General features: G+C 50.5%; 1 protein-coding gene across 1 annotated transcript in view; it reads left to right on the top strand.

Moving 5' to 3' along the window:
• LOC122378236 (microtubule-associated protein futsch-like) overlaps nt 1-19,664 on the top strand; it is a 54,482-nt gene extending 34,818 nt beyond the window's left edge. Inside the window, exons 4-5 of the mRNA XM_043359067.1 lie at nt 276-17,058; nt 17,427-19,664. Of these exons, the coding sequence (XP_043215002.1) occupies nt 276-17,058; nt 17,427-17,596 (16,953 nt within the window). The 3' untranslated portion in view covers nt 17,597-19,664. The remainder of the gene's footprint in view (nt 1-275; nt 17,059-17,426) is intronic.
• Nucleotides 19,665-21,104: the final 1,440 nt, after the last annotated feature.

Below are 21,104 nucleotides of genomic sequence, written 5' to 3'. Positions count from 1 at the left end.
TCACATCTGATAAAAAGACAAACGCCTTTTGCTACCAGTTATACGTATGTACTTGTAACGAGTGGGAGATGCTTTTTTATTCCATGAAATTAAACATCAGATATATGCCGCCAAAAGTCTCCATAGGTCAGTGTGCACTGTGCAGCAATGTCCTTCAACGACCTACGAGTGTATTAATCACTTCAAAAGTGTAGTGCAGTTGGAAGCTGCACCTGTTTACGATCGCTCTGTTATGACCTATGCTAACTTCCACTACGTGTTCATCATGTTCCCAGGACGGCACGTTTAGCGGCAGCGACCTCTTGGACGCGCTCCGAGAGACCGACGTACAGCGCGTGACGCGAGCCTACGAATCCAGCCTGAGCGTGCACATCCACTGTCCTGAGGAGGGCATCTGGCGCTCAGAGTCGCTGCTCAAAGACCCCGTGTTCGCCGCCAGTAAGGTCTCAATGAACCCCCCTGACGGCGACTCGTCCCCGGCCCAGCTGGTGGCGTTCCGAGATTACCTATCCGGCTTCCTGACTCCTGCCTCGCTCGAAGACCTCCTCAACCCTTCCGACGTGGTGGGGAACATCCGCTTCAGCAGGCCCACACTCTACGTCTTCCCCGGCGGCCAGGGAGATGCGGCCATGTTCGGAATCAACGGCTTCAACATTCTGTTCGATGGCGGCTTCAGCCGGCGCACTTGCTGCTGGAACTTCGTTCGTCATCTCGACCGACTTGACGCAGTGCTGATGTCAAGGCTAAACAACGGGAATCTCATGGGAATGTCGGCCATGCTACAGCGCAAGGTGGATAATGCCACTTACCCTCAGATGGGACACTTCTTTGCCAACCTCGTGGACCAAAAGTCGGCAGTCGATGTCGACAAAGACGCCGATCCCCTCCTGGTGAACACGCAGCTCGAGGCCCAGAGACTGCTGGAGAACCTCAGGGCGTTGTCTCTGAAGCCGACGCCGTGTCTTCGAGAGAATTCGACTGAACCGATCAATCTCTATCACAAGGTGGGACACGGACGGCTGGACCTGTATGTGCTCAACCCTCAGAGAGACGCCAATGAAATGCAGGCCTTCCTCCGGAGCTGGACGGAGGGACCCGACCAGTCCCGGGTTACACTCCGCGTCAAAGGCAGAGAGTTCCCAGTGGCAAACTTGGTGTCCATCTGCTGTCTGCTTGTGTGGGTGCCAGACGATCGTCACGACACAGTTACTCGACTCCTCTTCCCCGGCTCCACCCCTCAGCAGAAAGTGTTCGAAGGTCTCGACCGACTAAAACACCTTGACTTCATGAAGACACCAGTGTGCTACGTCAAGTCGCTCGGCGTCAAGAAGCACAAGACACTCGACACGCTGATCAAGTCTGGAACGAAGGCGCCACCGATCGGTTCACGTGCAGAGAGAATCGAGAGGGTAGAGGTGGAGCAGAAGCGACGTGTTCGATCAACGAGCAGACACACACGAAACGGCGACGCAACCGACGCTGTCAAGAAGTCCGACAGAGGTGACAAAGAGCTGCTCGCTGAGATCAAAGCCAAGAAACAGGAGGCTAACAAAGAACGAGCAGAGAGGGCTCCCGCTGCGAAGCCAAAACCGCCAAAAGCAGAGAAGGTAGATCAGCCGAAAGAACCTCGGCCTGTTTCTGTACCACGACAGAAGAAGGCAAAGGACCAAAAAGATGACAACAAACAGACGGACGAAAGCTCCGAGGGTAAAAATGGTAGCGTAGCCAGTCTTCCGAAGGAGGAGAAGGAGCAAACGCCAGTGAAGACGAAGAAGGACGTCAGCAACAAAATGATTGTTGAGGAAAAAAAAGTGTCCCGAACAACAACAAAAGCAAAACAGACTAAAACCGACACGAAAACCAAGACCACTGAAAGCAAGGTAGCATCAAAGACCACCGATACCAAAACGGCGAAGGCCGGTGAGGTGAAGAAACCCGCAGAGAAGGCAAAGATGCGCCAGGACACGAAGAGTGAGAAAGTCACCGGTGCGAGGTCTCGCGTGAAGCCTCCTGCATCCCCGAAGCACGTCCGCAGCATCAAGCCGAAAGCCGCACAGGGGGCTAAACCGCCAGCAACATCAACACCAAAAGCAAAGGCGAGCCAGGAACAAGAGGTTAGCACAATGCGAGGAAGTGGTGACATCGAGGAAGTCACAATGGCAGGCGATATGCTAACGGTGACAAAGGTCACCACCGAGGTGCAGCGATTCATCGAGGAAGTACAGGAAGGTGATTCCCTTGAGCAGGTGAGCGGCGACTTTAGCCGCGAAATCGAGACAGACTCCCTCGAACTCCGCAAAGTAGATGAAAAGGTTGATAGTTTGAAACAAAGTCCAACCACAGACGACTCGAAAGATCTTAGACAGTCCTCAGAGGAGGTTTTGCGCCGAACAGATATTGAAGAGGCTGTGATACTACGCGCTACCAGTGAGCAAAAATCTCCACCACGTCCATCTGAAGAGCAAATGAAGCTTGCCGACTTAGAGCGGGTGTCTACTCAAAAGAAAGATGCTGTCAAGACTCCAGATGAGGTTGCAGAGCTTCCTGAACATGAAGCACTGGAAATCTCGGAACATGAGGTACAACACATGCGGACAGAAGAGCGTGGTAGAAGTACCGATGTCATGACGGCGAGTCACGAGCCTCCAACAGAAGACGACACGGAGAAAGAGAAGGAGTCGGTCGCTGAGGAGAAGCTCACATCGCCAAAGGGCGAAAAAGACGAGCTGAATCGTCGCACCAAAGACAACACACCAGAGGAGCCCCAGGACGAGGAGCTCCCGTCAGCAGACATGGGTGCTGAAACACGCGAATCCCCCAGCCCGACTCCAGGTTATGTCGAGGGAGGGGAACCCAGTCCAAAGAACTCTGGACATCTAGATGACATTTACACCTCACCGAGACGGGACATCTACCCCATTGGCGAGCCGTACGTGGAAAAGGGTGTGGAGGCTGAGACCCGACACGAGACAGTGCAGCAAGAGCGCGCGGAGACGGTGATGCTAGCTAGTAGTACCACCACCCCTTCACCATCATCACCCTCACGGGATCGATGGGCCACTGAGGCACCACATCTGCCTAGCGTCGACGAACGGTCTCTGGAAGAGGCGGTGCCGAGGGATGTCAGCACCGCGAGCGGTGTGACCGAGCTCAGCACGGTAAAGATCGAGGATCTGTACTGTGAATCAGACAAGGTGACGCCTGAGACACAGACTGAGTCCAAGGAAGCCGACACAAAAGTGTCACCGATTGAGGAGTCTGCCAAAGATGATTTGAAATATCTTCAAAAAGATATGAAGACCACCGATATCGTCAAAAAGTCACCAGAAAAGACAGAAGAGGTAGCCAAACAAAAAGAGTTCGTCAGGGAGGGCGTTGAAGAACAGTATCCCACAAAGGAGGATGAACCATCAGCTCCCGGTACTAAGGCTCTGGTGGCACAAGACGACGATGCCCGAATTCAGGCTTTCTTGAGTGAACAGGCACTTCTGGTGCAAGGAGAAACTGAACCATCTGAGCCTAAAACAGTCGTAGATTTTTCACAAGATTCAACGGTGACTCCAGACATTCGTAAGGAGGCCTCTCCAACTGAATCAGTACCCGCTGCCCCAGCTGGAAAAGAAGATTCGGAAAAGATCACAGAGAAAACTTCGGAAGAGGAACCTGCTCAGCCGTACCCAGCAGCTCAGGACAAACCTGCCGATGACGCCAAGGCTGAGAAGACTGAAATCACTTCGTCGCCTAAGCCAGCAGTATCAGACGTGCCTTCAGTTGATGAGAAACATATCAGCAAGGTGACTCAAGAGGTTACCACGGCCGCATCCCCGACACCACTCAAGTCTGAAAAAGAGGCTGCTCAGAGAGCTACCGACGACGAAAAGAGAGAAGAAGACATATTCCTACCAGCAACGACTAGCGAGAAACCATCACCACTCGAGCAGGAGGTTCATCTAGACAAGCAAGAAGAAACTAAACGGATCAGTGAATTCCTTCAGGAGCAAGCGTCACTAATAAAGGCTGAAGGTGAAGTTTTAAGTAAGGCCGACGATCAAGAAGTTTCAACAACAGCACGCATTTCACAAGGCGCTGATGAGAAGGCTCAACACGAAGTTAAGGTCTCAGCGAGTGAGACAGATATCCACCCACCCATGGATGATTCAAAACCTCTGCTAAAGGAAGCAGAGATCAGCGATGAAAAGCTGAGAGACCAGAGTGGTAAGCCTACATCCGATGAGACTGAAAAACATCATGAAAGCCATCTAGCAGCTGAAACCGTCCAACAATCGTTAGCTGTAAAGGGTGAAGAGCCCAAGAGAGAAGGCATTGCAGCTGGTGAGCCGCAAGATAGATTAGCAACGGATGCAAGCATTAAAGAACCAATCAGCATCACTACACCGGATGCGAAAGGACGCGAAGAGATTAAGTCTGCAGCTGACGATGATGAGCCTGTGTCTATGGATTCGAAGGTAAAAGAAAGCCCAGGGGATGATGACAAAATTTCCACGTTCCTAAAAGAGCAAGCGTCGCTGGTACAGGAATCCCACGAACCATCGGAAGGAACGCAAGCAGCGTCCCCAGTTCCGGAAATTTCACAGCTGCGTGACGCTGATAAGAGAGATTCCCAAATGACGACGGCAGAGGAAATCATCGTGAAGGAAAAACCTTTGCAGGATACTTCCAGAAGTCCAGCAGAACCATCGGATATTCCTGCAGATAGCTCACAAAAGGAAAGTGCGCAGGTTAGTTCGACAAAAATACCCGACGAAGCCTCTCCTCACGCTGATCGAGAAGAAGCGAAGCCAGCAGAGGTATCTACCGAAATCCGCACAGCCCCAGAGGCCAAAAAGGACTCCGATAAAGAGATCAGCAAAGAAGCCATTAAAATGTCCCCAGACCAAGCCACTAGACCGGAAGACGCTTTAGATGAAGTCAAACAGCATGCACATGAGACTAGCGACGAGCTGGCAATACCCAAGGTGTCCAAGAGCGCTCCAAAGGATGAACAGGTTGATGCCTTCCTCCAAGAGCAGGCAGCACTCATCCGAGCGGAGAAATTTGATGAAGCAGAACCAACAAAAGAGAGCAAAGTGGTAGATGACGGCAAGATTATGTCAACTACTCAATCTGTCTCCAAGGAACCAGTAACCGTAAAGGCCGAAACCAAAACTGAGCCCGAACAGACACCTCCAGCAAAGACGAGTGAAGGTCCAACAACACTTGATATCAAAGAGCCTGACACTGTGCAGCGTGATGACAGCAAAGATGACAAACAAATTACCGAAACGATCAAACCTACAGAGCTTGATACCAAGACCGAACAGCCGGTTGTGAAAATGCCTGATGAAAAGGATGTGAGTGCACGTGAGCTTCAACAAGAAAAAGATATTTCCCCAGAGGCAGCCGAACAGGGTATGAAAAGTATTTCATCGGATGCACCAACGATGGAATCGTCTACGATTGGTGTTTCGGAGGCTAGGAAAACGACGTCATATACGGAGCACGTTTCTACGTCATCTGTTACAAGCATAGTGAAGACCACAGAAGAGGATTCACAAGATACCAAACATGAGCAGTTTATATCAACACTTTTGAAAGAACAGACTGGAACAGACATGTCGGCGCCAGTCCAAGACGTAAAGCAAGTAAGTGAAAGCTTAGAGAGTGCTACCTACGACAGGACATACACACCAGAAGTACCCATTTCCGATACAGAGAAGCCGAGCCAACAAGAGATACATGCATCCCAGCCAACAGCGGAAGCACGGACGCATGAACCCACATCAGCACCTGTAACGCCTCATGGAGAATCTGAAGCAGTACCAAAGGAAAAAGATGGTGATGTGCGGGATGCAGATTCGAAACCAATCAGCTATTTTGAAGAAACAAAAGTCGTCAAGGACGGCAAAACGATCACTTCGAAGGATGACAAGCCCTCGAGAGATCAATCAACGACCGAACTAACGCCTGCCCTTTCAAAACAGGAGCAGTCACCAAGCCTAGCATCATCAGTCCCAGAAGAGGAGCCATGCTTTGACGACAATGCACAAATCAATGCCTTCCTAACAGAGCAAGCAGGACTGGTCAAAGACAGCCAGTCTGAGGAAATAATCCAAGACGTGGAAGAAAAGGCTTCTGAACCAGACACTGCTGCTCGTTCCGAGGACAAGGACCACGTTGATGCTTTCTTAAAGGAACAAACTGATCTTATAAAGGACACAAAATCTGAAGAGAAAATTGATGTCAAGGACATTTCAAAAGAGCATGTGACTATAACTACAAGCACCAAGAGTGAGGAACGAAAAGTCAGTAAGCCGTCTGAAGGAGAGCTTGGCAGAGAAGATGCTCAGAAAGAGTCAACCGAACACAAAACCGAAAAGGTTCAGCAAATCGAAGCGATAGTTCCTTCATCTGAACATCATGTGGAAAAGGAGGCTGAACACTTCAAAGAAAAAGAACAGGAAAAACAGATTCAGGAAGAGTTGCATGGCAAAAAGGAAGAAAAGGATGATGATAGCGACAAAGCAACATCAGCCATCACCAAACCCAAAGTTGAGGCAGTCATTGGAGAACATACTGCTTTTGTATCTGAGGCAGAGCATGTCAGCGCGCCACATGATTCTGCATTGCATAAGCCAATTAAAACGCAAGAAAAATCATCTGTTCCCACGCCTGAAGATCTTCAAGAGAAAGAAAAAACAGTGAGCCAAGAAATTCCGCCCATCAAGGAAGTCATTCCAGAGCCCGCCGTCACACTGGACACGAAAATAGCGCCAAAGGTACTTGAAGATGCTCCTCACAAGCCAGACCACCCTTTCGAAGGTACCCATGTTCCAGTTCCTGCATCACCCGAAGTTGTTCTTAAAGAACAAGTGGAGCTGGTAAAGGACACCACCGTCATCAAGGAAGAAGCCGCTGCTAAAGAAACAAAACACTATGAAGAACCCGAGAAGGAAACAAAGCCAGCAGGGGAAGCATCTCTCTCAGACGTTAAGTCTGATCAAAGCTCAACTCAGGAACGAAATATCTTACCTGCATCTACTGACGCAGAGGCAAAACCTAAAGAACAGCTACCAGCAGCAAAGAAGACCGAGTTCCAAGAAGTTCAGGAAGGCGAAAAAGCTACAAAACAAGAGGCGAGACAAGAGGTGCGTATTGAAGAAACCAAGCAAGACGTGGGCATTGTCAGAACAGAATCACCTGAGACAACTTTCCTAAAAGAACAAGCCAAACTGGTGCAAGAGACTGTTCCCGTTCAGGATGATGCACATGTCAAAGAGACAAAGGCACCACCAAGTATAGCTACGACGGAGTCGCCAGAAATGGCCTTCCTCAGAGAGCAGGCAGAATTGGTGAAGGAGAAATATTCAGTCTCGGATGATGGATCGGAGAAAGAGGGCAAGCTGGACGATGGCAAGCTCGCGACAAGCGCTGTTCCATCAGAGGAGCTCAAAGATACTTCCAAGGAAACTGAAAAACTGTCACAAATTTCTACCACAGACGGTCAGAAGCCTGCGACAGGAGAAATTGCTGGAGGAAAGATTGATGAAAAGAAGGACGATTCCGTTGTTCATGTGGTTGACGCAGACAAGAAACAAGCGCACGACTCAACGCTAGTCGAAGAAAGTGCTCCACAGAGGCAGACCGACATGAGTCCTCAAGCAACTGATAAGACATCGATTGTTTCTGATGTCAGGACAGAATCTCCAGAAACAGTCTTCCTGAAAGAACAGGCAGAGCTGGTCAAAGAAACAGAACCCACTCAAGAGCAAGTTACTGGCAAAAAGACCACAGAAATGACGGGCTTGGTGACCAAAGAAACAACTGGTACGCTAGAAAAATCAAAGGATCACTTACCATCAGAAAAGATAGAAATACCTTGCAGCGAAGCGTCGTCGACTACAAGAGCAGAAGCATCTCCTTCTCAGACTGCAGCACCTGTCGAAATTGAGTCAATCGAGACGCAGCCACTGTCATTAGCCGAATCAACCACTAGCGAAGTCTCCGTGTCTAGTACTCCATCAAAGAAGACGTCGTACATCATCGAAGAATATGAAGTTATCAGTCCACGCCGACGTCAGCAATACGAAGATGTGGAAGAGATTGTGACCTACAGTCCAAAGGCAGGATCACGAAAGGTGAGCGAAGTGAAGGTCATCAGCAGCGCAGAAGAACCTTCATCTCGCACGTCTGAGCAACAGGTCGCTGTAGAGAAGCTTAGCGAACAAACCGCTTCAGTCATGCAGCACACAGCTGGTATTACCAAAGAAGAGTCCAAGCCCATATCAGTCAGTGTTCTATCAGAGTCGAAGCCCATATCAGTCAGCGTTCTATCGAAGAGCGTTGAAATGACTCACTCAGGCAAATCATCCGAGGTGGACCCTGCTGATATCGAAGAAAGGGTAGAATCCGTTCAGGCATCCCACAGCAGCTATAAGGCACCTACGAGACTGACTGGCGATGAAGATGTGTCAGCTGATATCACAACACGTTCTAGTGTTGATTCTGACATTGAGTCTCAAATTCAAACCATTAAAGCTTTTGAAGAGAAACTGATAACAGAAGACATCGAAAAAGGCCTTGAAGAGCAGGTCATGGCTAAGGAAGTGTCGTATACCAGCCACGCCGAGCCACCATCACGCTCAGAAAAACGCGACACCGACACTGGACCAGTACCTACAGCCAGTCGAGATATTGATGAAGATGACTTGATGACTCAAATACTAAGTGGCAAAGACATAGCGACTGATGCTGCTAAAGACAAGCCAGTTAGCCCCAAGGATACAACCGAGCCCACAGGGAAGGAAATGCCCAAAATGTCGCCCCAGAAAGACGCATCAGACGATGAAGACGTCGTGAAGGAAAAGGTTTCGAGCTTCGACGACCCGATGGTCTGTGGAAAGGACGACAAATCACTGCCGCACAAGGTCACAACTGATCCTGCATTTGACCACTGCAACATCAGCCCTACGAGCGCACAAGCGGGCATTGAAGACGCTCTTCTACAGACGGGAGCCAGTTTAATCGCAAAGTCTTCCAGCTACGAAACGCTGGCCGCTGCAGCTGGAAAACTGGATGACAAGCCACTAGAAACAAAGACCGTGCATAAGCCTGTTGAGAAAGACCTCGACTCCCTTCTCAGTCAAATTCAATCATACGAACAATCAATGCCAGTTCATACTGATGGGAAAGAGAAACTGCCTTCTCCACTGACTGAAGCACCACCAGCACCAATGCAGCCAAAACCAGCTGCGGATCTCTCATCAAAACTCGATGAACTCGAATCTGATGTCGATAAGATCATGAAGACAAAACCAAGCAAGGTCAAGGTCGATGACGTCTGCATTGGAGAGGATGATGGAGCTGACTACGCAATGGATGAAGAAGGACCAATCACATGTAGGAAAATTGCAGATCTTGGACCAATCGCTGGGAAGGATGACGTCGCGACGAAAGATTCTGGGCAAGCCGGCGAAGAAAAACAACCGAAGACTGCCGAAACTTCTGACATTAAAGATGCTAAAGAGAAGACAGAAGACAGCAAGGATGATGGACAACCAGCAAGGACACCAGAAAAGACTCCAGATGAGCCTAAGGGTGACGTCACTGTAACTAGCGCGGATGGAAAGGAAAAGCCCCAAGAGGAATCAGGAAAGGACGACTCATGGCTCGATGAGCAAGTAACGGAAGTCGCCGAAAAGACACATCCCACAAGCAAACACATCGCAGCTTTCCCGGCCACAACCACCAAGTCTCCCCGTAGAAAAGTTGTCGAGTCTCCAGACTTATCCGACGACGATTTGCTAACAGATGAGGCAAAGGCTAAAGCCCGAAGCCCTCCAGCAGCACATTCACCAGACGAAAAATCGAAAGCGGTTGCGAAACCTGACTTGACACCAGATCACGAAAAGGCACCCCAGCCCAACAAGGAGGTAACTAGCACACCATCCCCTCAAGGTCAAACTGCGCAGGAGCCTTCGCCCATAGTGCTTGTGAAAGACGAAGCAAAACAAGTCGACCTAAAAGGATCAGCTCCAGCGGAGCCCATTTCTCCCTCCCCTGGTGAGATGGGTTGGATCGCAGCCGAGCCTCCAGCGGACAAGAGGCCCGTCAGTGAACCCGATGACGTAGTCTCCAAGAAATCCGAAGGAGGCGTAAAAGCTGAGGTCACATCTTCCACACAAGAAGAGACAGCTAGTCACATCGACAGTACACAAACTGGCGACGATATCGATGCACGTCCCTTCAAGCCATCGGAGGTCGATTCTCAATTCCTGAAGACCGAGGATTCCATGAATGGTAACGCTGGTGGCGATGCCGAGAGCACCGTAGTCCATGAGCTGATGGATGCCGGTGGAATTTTGTCAGCGTTGGTGCCGGGAGCTGCCCAACGGTTTGAAGGCCTACACCATGAGGAGCCCACCGCCGCTGCGCCGAGTGGCGCCGACCCGGGCCCAGCCAAGCAAGCCGACGCAGCACCGAGCAGTGCCGTCTCTGGCGTTGCCCCAGCGGAGCAGAGCTTCTCGCCGACTGCGCTGCCAGTCGAGCGTCGAGAACTAGGAGAGGGCCCGGGGGCGACGTCGGGCGCTGTGGATGTAGTAGATGTCGCTGACGGTGCAGGCGGTGGCAGCGTGGGATGGATCTCCGAGAAAGTGTCTGAAAAAGACTCGGGACGAGATGCAACGGTTAGTGAGAAAGTGACTGAGGTGACTACCAAAGAAGATCCACAAGCTTCACCACCAGATACAGTTCCCAAGACTGAGATGGAAGACACCACTTCAGCTGGTATTATTCAGATAACAGAAACAGCGGCAGATGCCAAAGATGTAGGCGGTGGCAAACAAACAAAACCATGTGGCGATAAAACGAAAGAAGTTGAAATGGAGGACGTTATCATTACGGAAACCACTCAAGCTTCCAATGATAAGGCTCCTGAACAAACACTCGGAAAAATGTCTCCCTCAAAGCCGCTAGACACAGACGAAAAGACTGTAGAATCGACCACCAAGGGCGCTAGCCACCTCGCGCACGATGTACCCGAAAAGGATGCAAAAGGAAAAGAATCTTCCACTTCGGCGACATTGTCCTCTCTCGCAGACAGCGCAAGCGAAGGCTTGACTACCCAAACCCAAGCCGTAAAAGAATCACCGGCTGCTCAACTGCCAGATGAACCTGCAGTCTCACCTGCCAAAAGTACAGATAAGGTGCCCGAGGAAACGACAGCAAGTCACATAGGGCATGTCATACATGATACTATTGCAGCAGCTGAAGACCGAGCAGAAAAGGTCATCTCATCGTTGTCAACAACTATCTCTTCACTTACAGAAAGAACCAGCACAGAATTAGGTTCCACAGGTGACACTGAAGTTATCGAAAAATCAGAAACAGTTACTGCATTAGGAGAGCGGGATTCCTCCGTACCTGTAGAACAGGTAAAACAACAAGAGGGTTCGCCTGTAACTGATCTAAAACATCTTGCACATGATGTGCTTGTGACAGCAGAGTCAGAAGTCGAAAAGGCAGCTTCAACGATTTCGTCCACATTAGCTTCCTTCGCAGAGAGTACGGGTATCGTATCGCACACTGATAGTGTCAAGGCCCCGAAAGATTCCACCGAAAAGATTCCACCGAAAGATTCCACCGAAGAGGATAGGCCCGCACATAGGCCGAAAGAGACGACAGACGTATCTGCCGAAGAGTCGACACTAAAACATCTGGAGCATGTCGTTCATGACACCATCGTTGCTGCAGAGTCTGAGGCCGAGAAAGTGGCATCAACCATCACCTCCACGCTATCTTCATTTGCAGAAAGCGCTGGTCTAGGACTGGGCATTGTCTCCGCTGAAAAACAGCAGCCTGAATCTTCTACAGAGCCTGTTGGTGGAAAGCCCGCCGAAGCATCAACGGTCAAAGACAAGGCTTCTGTTAGTGCAGACACACTCGTGACCAAATCACCTGCCGAGAAGAGCCCGACGTCGGACACGCATCTACCAGCCTCGCGGTCACAGTCCACACCAGTAGCGGCATCACCTGTAGATGTTCCCAAGGACCTGATACGTCAAACATCTGACAGCACCCATCCGGCAGGCGCCGCAGAGCCGGAGAAGAAAGCTTCCGTCACGGATCTGGTAGATAGCGCCAGCAAGGAAGTAGCAGCCACCGCTGCTACAGTCGAAAAGACTGTCTCAGGCCTGATGAGTTCTGCAAAGGATGTACTGAGCTCGGGAAAGGAAACTGTTCAAGATGCCGCTGAAGCTGTGCGAGACGATGTGAGTAAAATCGCAACCGATGTTTCGAAAGAAACGGAGGAGGTGTTAACAAAGGCTAAAGAATCTACAGAGGGGACTGCCGCCAGTGTGAAAGAAGACACAGCTCACGTTGTTACTTCAGTTGGCCAGTACATCGCCGAAGCGTCCGCCAAAATTGAAGATTTTATGACAGGAAAGAGCAAACCTGAAAGTGCTGAGGATCTGTCAGACACGGATACAAAAGAAGACACCTCAAGCATAACCTCCAGGTTTATGGACAAATCTGAACAGATTTTCGAGGAAAACGGTAAGAAATCAGATGACATAAAAGAGATAGCTAAACCGGAGACCCAGGCACAGGAACTGAGAAAGGACGCCAAAGAAATCGTTTCATCTGCTAAAGACGTGGTGGAAGAGGCTGTCTCATCCACAACTGCATCTACAACGGGATTGGTCACGCCACCAATGACACCATCTGTCTCAGACAAGGAAGGAGCAGCAAAAGATCATTCATCCTTAGCTGCGGAAAGTAAGCCTCTTGATACTAAGTCTGACTCATATACAGCAAAGAAGGACAGCCATGACGATCTCGCTGGTGCTGGGTCACTCACTTCAGCGATTGGCTCCACCTTGCAGTCAGCTGGTCAAATCCTATCGGATGCAGCACTCAGCGCTGCTGAGAAGCTCGAGAAACAAATCATTTCTGTAGATGATGCTGATAAATCCTCGTCTGTCACTTCTAAACAAGCAGAAGAGACTCCACATCCCGCGGAACAGCGACCAGACAAGGAATCGGCCCAGTCATCTACTTCTGGAGTGCTGGACACGATAAGTTCGTCCGTTGCCACCGCCACGGATACCACCAGTGCCACAGCTGAACGCATTGGAGACTCTGCCGTGCAGATGTCGTCGGAGGCTGTGAGCGCAGTTCAGGAGAAGGCTTACGATGCCAAAAATGGCATTCTGGAAACCGCAAAAACGGCTCAGGAGTTCACAGAAAACACAACTGAGAGCCTAAAAAGAGATATGAAAGAAATGGCTGCAGAAGCACACCAAGCGGTAGATAAATCTGCAGATAAGATACTAAAGACGCCGGAGGAAAAAAGCGACCTCTCTAAAGATATAAAGGACAGAACAGCAGATGCAACCAAGACTGCTGCAGAGGTTGTGGATAGAGTAACTACAGCTGCCAAGGAGAAAGCGGCTGAGACGGACGCGTCCGTTGAAGCTGCAAAAGACAGCTTACAGGAGACGGTACGAAGTGGTACAGATTCGGTTGCCTCAGGAATTGAAGAAAGTAAGCGCAAAGCGGAAAGTGTGGCAGATGCTGGAAAACAGGCTGTTACCGACTTTGTCTCATCCGTTGATGATAAGGGTGCATCAGCGTTCCCTGCTGCTGAACAGGCAGTGCACAAGACAACGACTGAAGTTGCCTCCGCAGTTGAGTCAGCAAAAGAAACTGTTGCGGACTCAACGGCAGAGTTCATTACAAAGGCCCAGTCAAGTGCAAACTCGGCGACCAAGGAAAAAGAAAAGGAGGCCGAAACTATTGCAGCTACTGTGGGTGACTCAATAGCAGGTGGAATACATGTAGTCAAAGACGCGGTTGAATCAGTTGCTGCAGACATCAAAGAAGGATTCACCAGTGTGTCACATGAGGCCACCGAGAAAATTCATTCAGCGCTTGAGTCCACTGAGCAAACGACCAAAGAAAGTGTAGGTAGCGTGCATGATAAAGAACAATCGTGTGTGCCAGCAACTACAGAAGCCGTTTCAGACGCCCTCAAACAAGCATCAGATACCGTTAAATCGGCTGCAAAAGTGTCTAGTGAAAGTGCAGCATCAGAGGCCGAAAAGACCAAAGAATTCGTTGACTCCGCCCGCGAAGAAGCTGCACAGCTCGCCGCTAAGAAGAGTGAGGAAGCGATGACTGTTGCTGCAGACATCACAAAAACGGTCGGTGATTCTGTATCCAGCACAGGGGACGCACATCCCGATAGCGCTAAAGATCAGGTCAAGCTAGTGGCCAAGGAATCACAAGATGTATTGTCTTCTGTCGCCAAGGACGTTGCGGATGACGTACAAACGGCCGTCAAATCTGTGTCGGATGTCTCGGAAAAGGTAGTGGAAGAGACGAAATCGGTGGCCAAGGAAAGTGAGGAGCCAATAGTACAGCATCTAAAGGAAGCCAAATATCGTGCAGGTGAAATGGCGGCAGATTTAGGTGAGGCTGCAAAAACTCATATTCAGGAAACCAAGGAAGTTGCCTCTAGTATGACAAAATCTACCGACCAAGTTCAGCAGGATACTACGGATCAAACGAAGTCAATCGTGAGCGACGCCAAAGACACAAAACAGGCCCAGGTCAGTGATGTAGCAGAAAAGACAGCGAAAGAACTGGCAAAGCAAACTGCAGATAACCAAGATCAACTAACAGAGTCCCTGAAAACTTCTTCCGACTCAATTAAGACTGGCTTAGCATGCTCAGTAGACGAAATAGCGTCGGCTACTAAAGAAGCTCAAAAAGACGCCGCAGTCGAAATAAAAGAGACCAAGAAAAGTGCTGAAACAGCGACGCAGGACATCAAGGATACTGTCAGCGCTGCAGCTGAAGAAGTTATTGCAAAGGCAGATGACGCCTCCAAGCAATCTCAAGAAGCTTTATCAAGCGTTATAGCTAGTGCGACGGACACTACAAAGGCTGCAAAAGGGGACACAGAAGAAGGTCTAAAGGAAGCGGCGAAACAAGTTCAGGATCAAGCAGACCAGGTCAAAACAGCCGTAGAGCGAGCGATAACTGATGCGGCTCAATCAGTCGGAGAGCAATCGGCGGCTGCAGCAAAAGCTACTGATGACACCCTTACAACGAGCATTACAGAGATTCAATCACATGTCACAGACGCTGTGAAAAACGCCAAGGATTTGGGATCTCAGGTAGAAAAATCGTCCGCCGTCGTTGTAGAAGATGTTGGAAAGAAAGCAGCCGAGACCGAGAAGCAGGCTGAAGAGGCTCTGTCCGTAGCTGAGGAAACGCTTACCAGCGCCGTGAAAGGTGCATCAAGTGAAATCAAAGCAAAAGCTCAGGAAGCCGATGTGGCGATCTCGTCCGAAGTGCTAGGCGTTAAGGAGAAAATGTACACTGTTGCTCAAGATGTAGATGATTATGTTAAAGAGAAGTCTAGTGAAGCTCAAAAAGATATCAAAGGAATTGAAGAAACACTAGCCACCAAAGTTGAAGGAACTTTGGAACAAGTTCAAGCCACAGGCGATGAGATGAAAGAGACATATACGAAAACTGTCACTGACGTTGAGCAGCAGGTCAAACAGGCTAGCTCCGAAGCCCTCCAGACCGGGCATGAAGTCGTGCAGCAAGCAAAAGAGACAACCAGTCGCCTACAAGAAGACGCCAAAGAGACAATGACCGCCGCTGACGAGCAACTAAGCAGTGCCGTCAAGGGAGCAGAGCAAACGGTCAACTTGGGAATCGAGAAACTCGGACAACTGGCCAGAGAGGCCGACAGTCAGCTCAGCCAAGCCAAACAGGGTGCCGCAAAGGCCGCTGATGACTCCGCACGAGCTGTTGGAGACACACTGTCCGGCTTGGAAAAGGGCGCTAGCGACGCCATGCAAGAAGCAGAGAAAGTGGCAAAGGCGACAGCTGGCACCGTGGCGACTGGAGTCGAATCCGTAGTCCAGGGAGTTAGCTCAGGGCTTTCAGAGGCAGAGCAAAGCCTGCAAGCAGGCGCCGAACAGGCTGCAACTGAGGCATCGGAGATGGCCGAATCCATGTACCAGAGCGCAGAAGAGACATTAGAAGAAGCCAGCTCATCCGTTCGCAGTACCTTCGGAGGACTGTTTGGCTTCGGCAGACGCAAATCAAAGGATACAAAAGAAGTCAAGGACACAAAAGAGCCAGACACTAAGGATGTCAAAGAATCACCGAAAGCAGAAAAGAAGACCAGCAGTGGTGGATTCTTCAGCAAGATGTTCGGACGCAGGTCGCCGGAGGAGCCTGCGAAACCCGCGACTGAAGACAAGCCCGATAAGCCAGCGGTCTCCGAGCACCAATCCGCACCAGAGCAGCAGAGTGAGGTGGTCGAGGAGCCCGTTGTGCGTCGGGAAATTCACGCGCCGAGCGAAGAGGAGCGTCGCTCGTCTTCAGAGCTCAGTGACATCCGCGAAGAGGCGTCGGGCAGCTCGAGCACGCGAGAGCCATCCTCACCCCGAGCACCGTCCACCTTCGAAGCTCCTCCGGCTGGCGCCGAGGGCGGGGAGCCACTGCGCCGGCCGCGCGACGCGCTCGACCCCATGACCAGCTCGCTGCACGAGTCGTTCCACGACGTGATGACCGGCTCCTTCCACGAGGCCCTGCAGGGAGGCGAGGAGACACTCGGCCTGCCTGGAGTGGAGTTCCGCCAGCCACGCTCCCCTCCTCAGTCCCTTTCCCCGGCCACTAACCAGCAGGACGGCGAGCCTGACGAGCCCGTTCCCGGGTGGGGCCCGCCGCTGGGTCTTCCTTCGCCAGTCCCGCCACCAGACCATGGCGGGGTGCAGACGCCACCGCCCACCAAGCGCGCCATCATGTCCAGGGCGCGCGCCAGTGACTCGCCGCGCGGAGGGCGGATATCGGGACCGCCACCAGTCTACCTGGACCTGGTGTACGTTCCACATCACGCCAACAGCTTCTACTCGGGCGTGCAGTTCTTCCACCGTGTGCGCGCCCGCTACTACGTGTTCAGCAGCATCGAGCCAAGCCGAGAGGTGTTCAACGCTCTGTTAGAGGCCAAGCAGCAATGGGAGGACAAAGACTTGGGTAAGTGCGTGAAGCTCTGCAAACCAGTCAGGATAGCTTTGCATCTGATTATACAGATAACTGTATAAGGTTAATTGTGTTTCACATAAGTACTGCACAAGTTGAAGCGTTTTGCCTGACTTAATCGAGCAGTACTTTGAAGCTCATGAAAAAATCCACTCAAAGTTGAGTTTAACTTAAAAATCAACATTTTCTTTTGCCTTTTCAAGGATGCACTCAAATAAGCTTCAAACAATCAATAACGATTTAGAATTTCTCGAACGCAAAGGTACAAAGACTGTGGTCAATTTAATATTTGCATCGTCCCGCTGTTTTCATGTACACTTAGCACGGATGTTTGACGTTGTCCATTCTTATGCGTCTTGCAGAAGTCACCATCATACCGACCTATGACACGGACACCCTCGGTCACTGGTTCGCCTCTAACGAGCAGCAGCTGGAGGACCTGAGGATCGACCTGGCGCCCTCGGCCAGCCGCTGCACCATCAACCTGCAGGACCACGAGACCAGCTGCGCAGCTTACCGGCTCGAATTCTAAACACCAGCGCGCACTAGAGAGTGCGAAAGCACCGAGCATAGACTGAAACCAATAATCAGCGATAGTGAAGTGTTCCAGAGTGTGGAAATCATTACGTCCATCGGAAGCAGGGTGTTTCTCTCGAAAGCGCGTGTCTCTGTCCGAAGAGGCATCAGCTCTCGAAAGAAAACGCCACTTAGCTCGAGTGTACTGCGAAACGCGCTATCGCGTACGCGCATCGAAGCGCCGCTCTTTGCTGGCGATAGCACTAAACAGTGGACGTTTTCGCGCGTCCGTCCGTGGTCCAGCGGACCGCTCTAGGATAACAAATTGTGTGGAGAGAAGTAGCCAGGCCGACCGGTGACGTCATAGGACAGTCAGCGTGACGTCATCGGGGCGGTCGTTGTGACGTCGTCAGTGCCGACTGAGGAGGCGGATTTTGTTCAGTTTCAGCGGCGAGAGGCCGGACTTGGGCTGTGGTTGGTGTCGCCCTCCCTCATCTCTCTTTCGCGCGTGAATGGGAGTGCACATGCAGGACTGTAGCGAGCGTGTGAGGTCGATGCCCGGGTGATCTTGTTGCCTTGTTTGTTGAATGACGCTGAGGCCGCGCCGGGCGACCGGACCGTTGTCTAGGGGAGCTGTCCTTCATTTATCCACGCCCTCCCATCCAAACCCCTCCTCCACTGCCAGCACCACTCTTGCCAGCATCGAGCTCGGCAAAGATGGACAAGAAAGGAAGAACGTGGTTGAAGAGACAAGGCCATGGCCAGAGGAGACGCAGAGAAAGGTCGCTGCTGAGACAATGCGGACTTGAAACCAATAGCACTGATGGTGCTACAGGTCGTGTGAACACCGGAGCCAACGACCTGTTTTGTAGAGGACAGCCAGCCAGATCCGGGAAGTTCCTCCTAGTGCTGTCTTCGGGCATTTTACAGCTCTCATGGCGTGGCAAACCCCATTAAAATGAATCTCACAAAGCCAGGGAGAAGCGAATGAAGACATCCATGCCTACGATGAGCCGTATTATCCACATCGCTTGAAGATGCTGAGGTGTGTTCGCTTTCTTGACCGCAACATCATCTGAGTTCTTATGAAATTTGCACGACAGCTATATTCCTTTAAATCCATTTTCTTTCCCAGACTTGCGTGAAGCGCTTCCAACTGAAGCGCGTTATACCCATCCGTTTCGTAACGCTAGTCTCGTTTCTCTTCCACCCACGGCTTCCTTGCGCCTCCGCAGAAGACGTTTGTCCGGTCGCTCGGAAACCCGCTGTAGATTAGACGCTTTCGGCACCCGGGCTAAGAAGTTGCGGTGACGTGAGAGTGTGAGCTATTCTCCAGGCGAGAGGGCGCGTGTCCTGGGGTGTGTTGATGGTTACCAGAGAACCCAGGGGAGGCTGATGTCATAGCGACGCAGCGGAACGTGATCTCAGATGCAGAGTGCAGTGTGTCGCAGCTCAGCCGCCCATTCCCGTCCGCCGGCGCGGCGGTAGCTTCGCGTCCTCTCTTTCAAGTAGCTCTCCAGGGAGCGCGTCCTGTTCCTAGCGAGGCTCCGAGACGGCTCCTGTCTGAGATCGTCCCGCGTGGGTTTAGGGGCACCCAGAGTGCCGCCATGCACGGCGGCTAGGATGGGGACCGGCCTGTGATCGCCCGCTCTGGAGTTGTGTTCGCTCCCGTATCGCGCATAACCTATGTTACGTGTGATGTGATACCTATGGCTATATTTAATCAAATGTTTTAGTGAAAAGGTATGTTTAAGGAGTTAGAGGGATGGCACACAGCATCCCTGAAGAGACTCAACTGTTTCGTCGACGTTCTGTGCTTTCGAGCAGCTCATATTTGCCATAATTCTGCTACTTTGATCGTACGTTAGTCATAAACACGTCTGCATTATAAATCCACGACTTACCTTTCTCACGCCCCGTTTCCTAGTCCTCCTTTTGTCTAACCAGAGCACTATTTGGCCAGCATTGTGATATAGCTTTGTAGCCAGCTGATCAGAAAGAACGGCAGAGTCGCCGGAAGCGCAGCGAGTTGCGAACAGTCGCTTAACTGTTAGCTGAATGTCAAAATACACAGCGAGGTGCGACGATCTTTGTGTTATGTGAAGAGGCTGAGGTAAAAGGGTAGGTACAAAGTGTGTTGTATTTTGGGAAGTAGCTGTGATGAAGGGGTACGAAATGAAAGGGCCGAAACGAGAAAAGACGCAGTGACTGCGGATTTTGAATACAAATAGGATAGCTGGGAAGTTCGACGACATTAACATGGCTAAACGTGAACAAAACTAGCAGTGTAAAAGCCACAAACCACTGTTTTATTTTAGCTCAGCAAGACTACCACGAACTTCCATCTCATGCCATCCAACGGAAAAAGTATCCATATTTAGCTTTGCAGGCATATTCATCGTAATCGATAAGAAATATAGCGCAAATGAGTCGTCTCACGGAGTGATTCTTCAAAAGAAAGCAAGTATAACAACGCATCTCAGTTTCTTATCAGCAATACATTTTGCAGCTTAAAAGGGCAAGCTGCGTTTTACAGCTTTAATCAACGTCACTTATAGGGTTTAGCGTTTACAACAACATTGACTTTGGGAGAAGGTCCAACGGTGTTCATAAATAAATAATCTTAACAGTGTTGTTACTAAAATACATCATGGGTATCATAAACTAAGGTAGTAGAAGCAAGGCGCTGCCAATAACTTATCGTATGAGCACGGGCCTGAACACACAGGACACGAGAAATTGGCAAAAGGTGGTGACGGCAATAACACTTCTCCGCTGAAAAAGGTCAATTGGGGTGACGGATAAACTGCACTTGGCCAGGGACCTCTCTTTTTATTAGTTTACTCAGAATGCTTTAAAACAGCCCTCTTTTCTGCCTCTCTCATTGACTGCACGTCATAAAGGAACTCATAAAAACGCATCAAAAGAGCTCCAGCCGGTTCAGATACTCAACGGTCGAATGCTCAAAGATACAAACAGAGCTAATATCTTCTGAGAGAATTATGTCAGTCCATGAAATCCTCGGGCGGAGATCAGCTGGTCGCTGAGCCGGCACAACGGTCAGCTTCGGCAGCAAAAACGGAGCAGCCAGCCGGCACTCGGTGGCGTGGCAGACAGCTTTTTGTCAGCCCCGGAGTTACTGATTTGTTGTGCACTGCGAGTCCGATAAGTCAGCCAAACTGATGAGGCTAAGACATGACAAGAGAAAAAACAAAAATTTGTGGCGAACAGAGTGGCAATGCTTCAGTCCCAAACCGATTTCCATAGTTACTGTCCCGCTGTTTCTTGCAGAAACTGGGTGCATCAAAAGGAAATACCAATAGCTTGTAACGGGAAAAACTGATATTGAGGCATATACAGAAATGATGGAAATTAACACATCAACAGCAGATCCGTTAACACCACACGAGCAATGATAACTGCAATTCTGGACATGTTATTTTCTTCAGGCTCTTCGAGGCTGCGGTTGTGCATTGTTTGGCTCAAGCGAACCGACTTATTCTGATGACACATGCTTTTGTAGC

The sequence above is a fragment of the Amphibalanus amphitrite genome, unplaced genomic scaffold, assembly GCF_019059575.1.
Source record: "Amphibalanus amphitrite isolate SeventyFive unplaced genomic scaffold, NRLGWU_Aamphi_draft 000007F_arrow, whole genome shotgun sequence".
Classification (NCBI taxonomy): Eukaryota; Metazoa; Arthropoda; class Thecostraca; order Balanomorpha; family Balanidae; genus Amphibalanus; species Amphibalanus amphitrite.
This window is presented reverse-complemented; position numbering and strand designations above follow the sequence as displayed.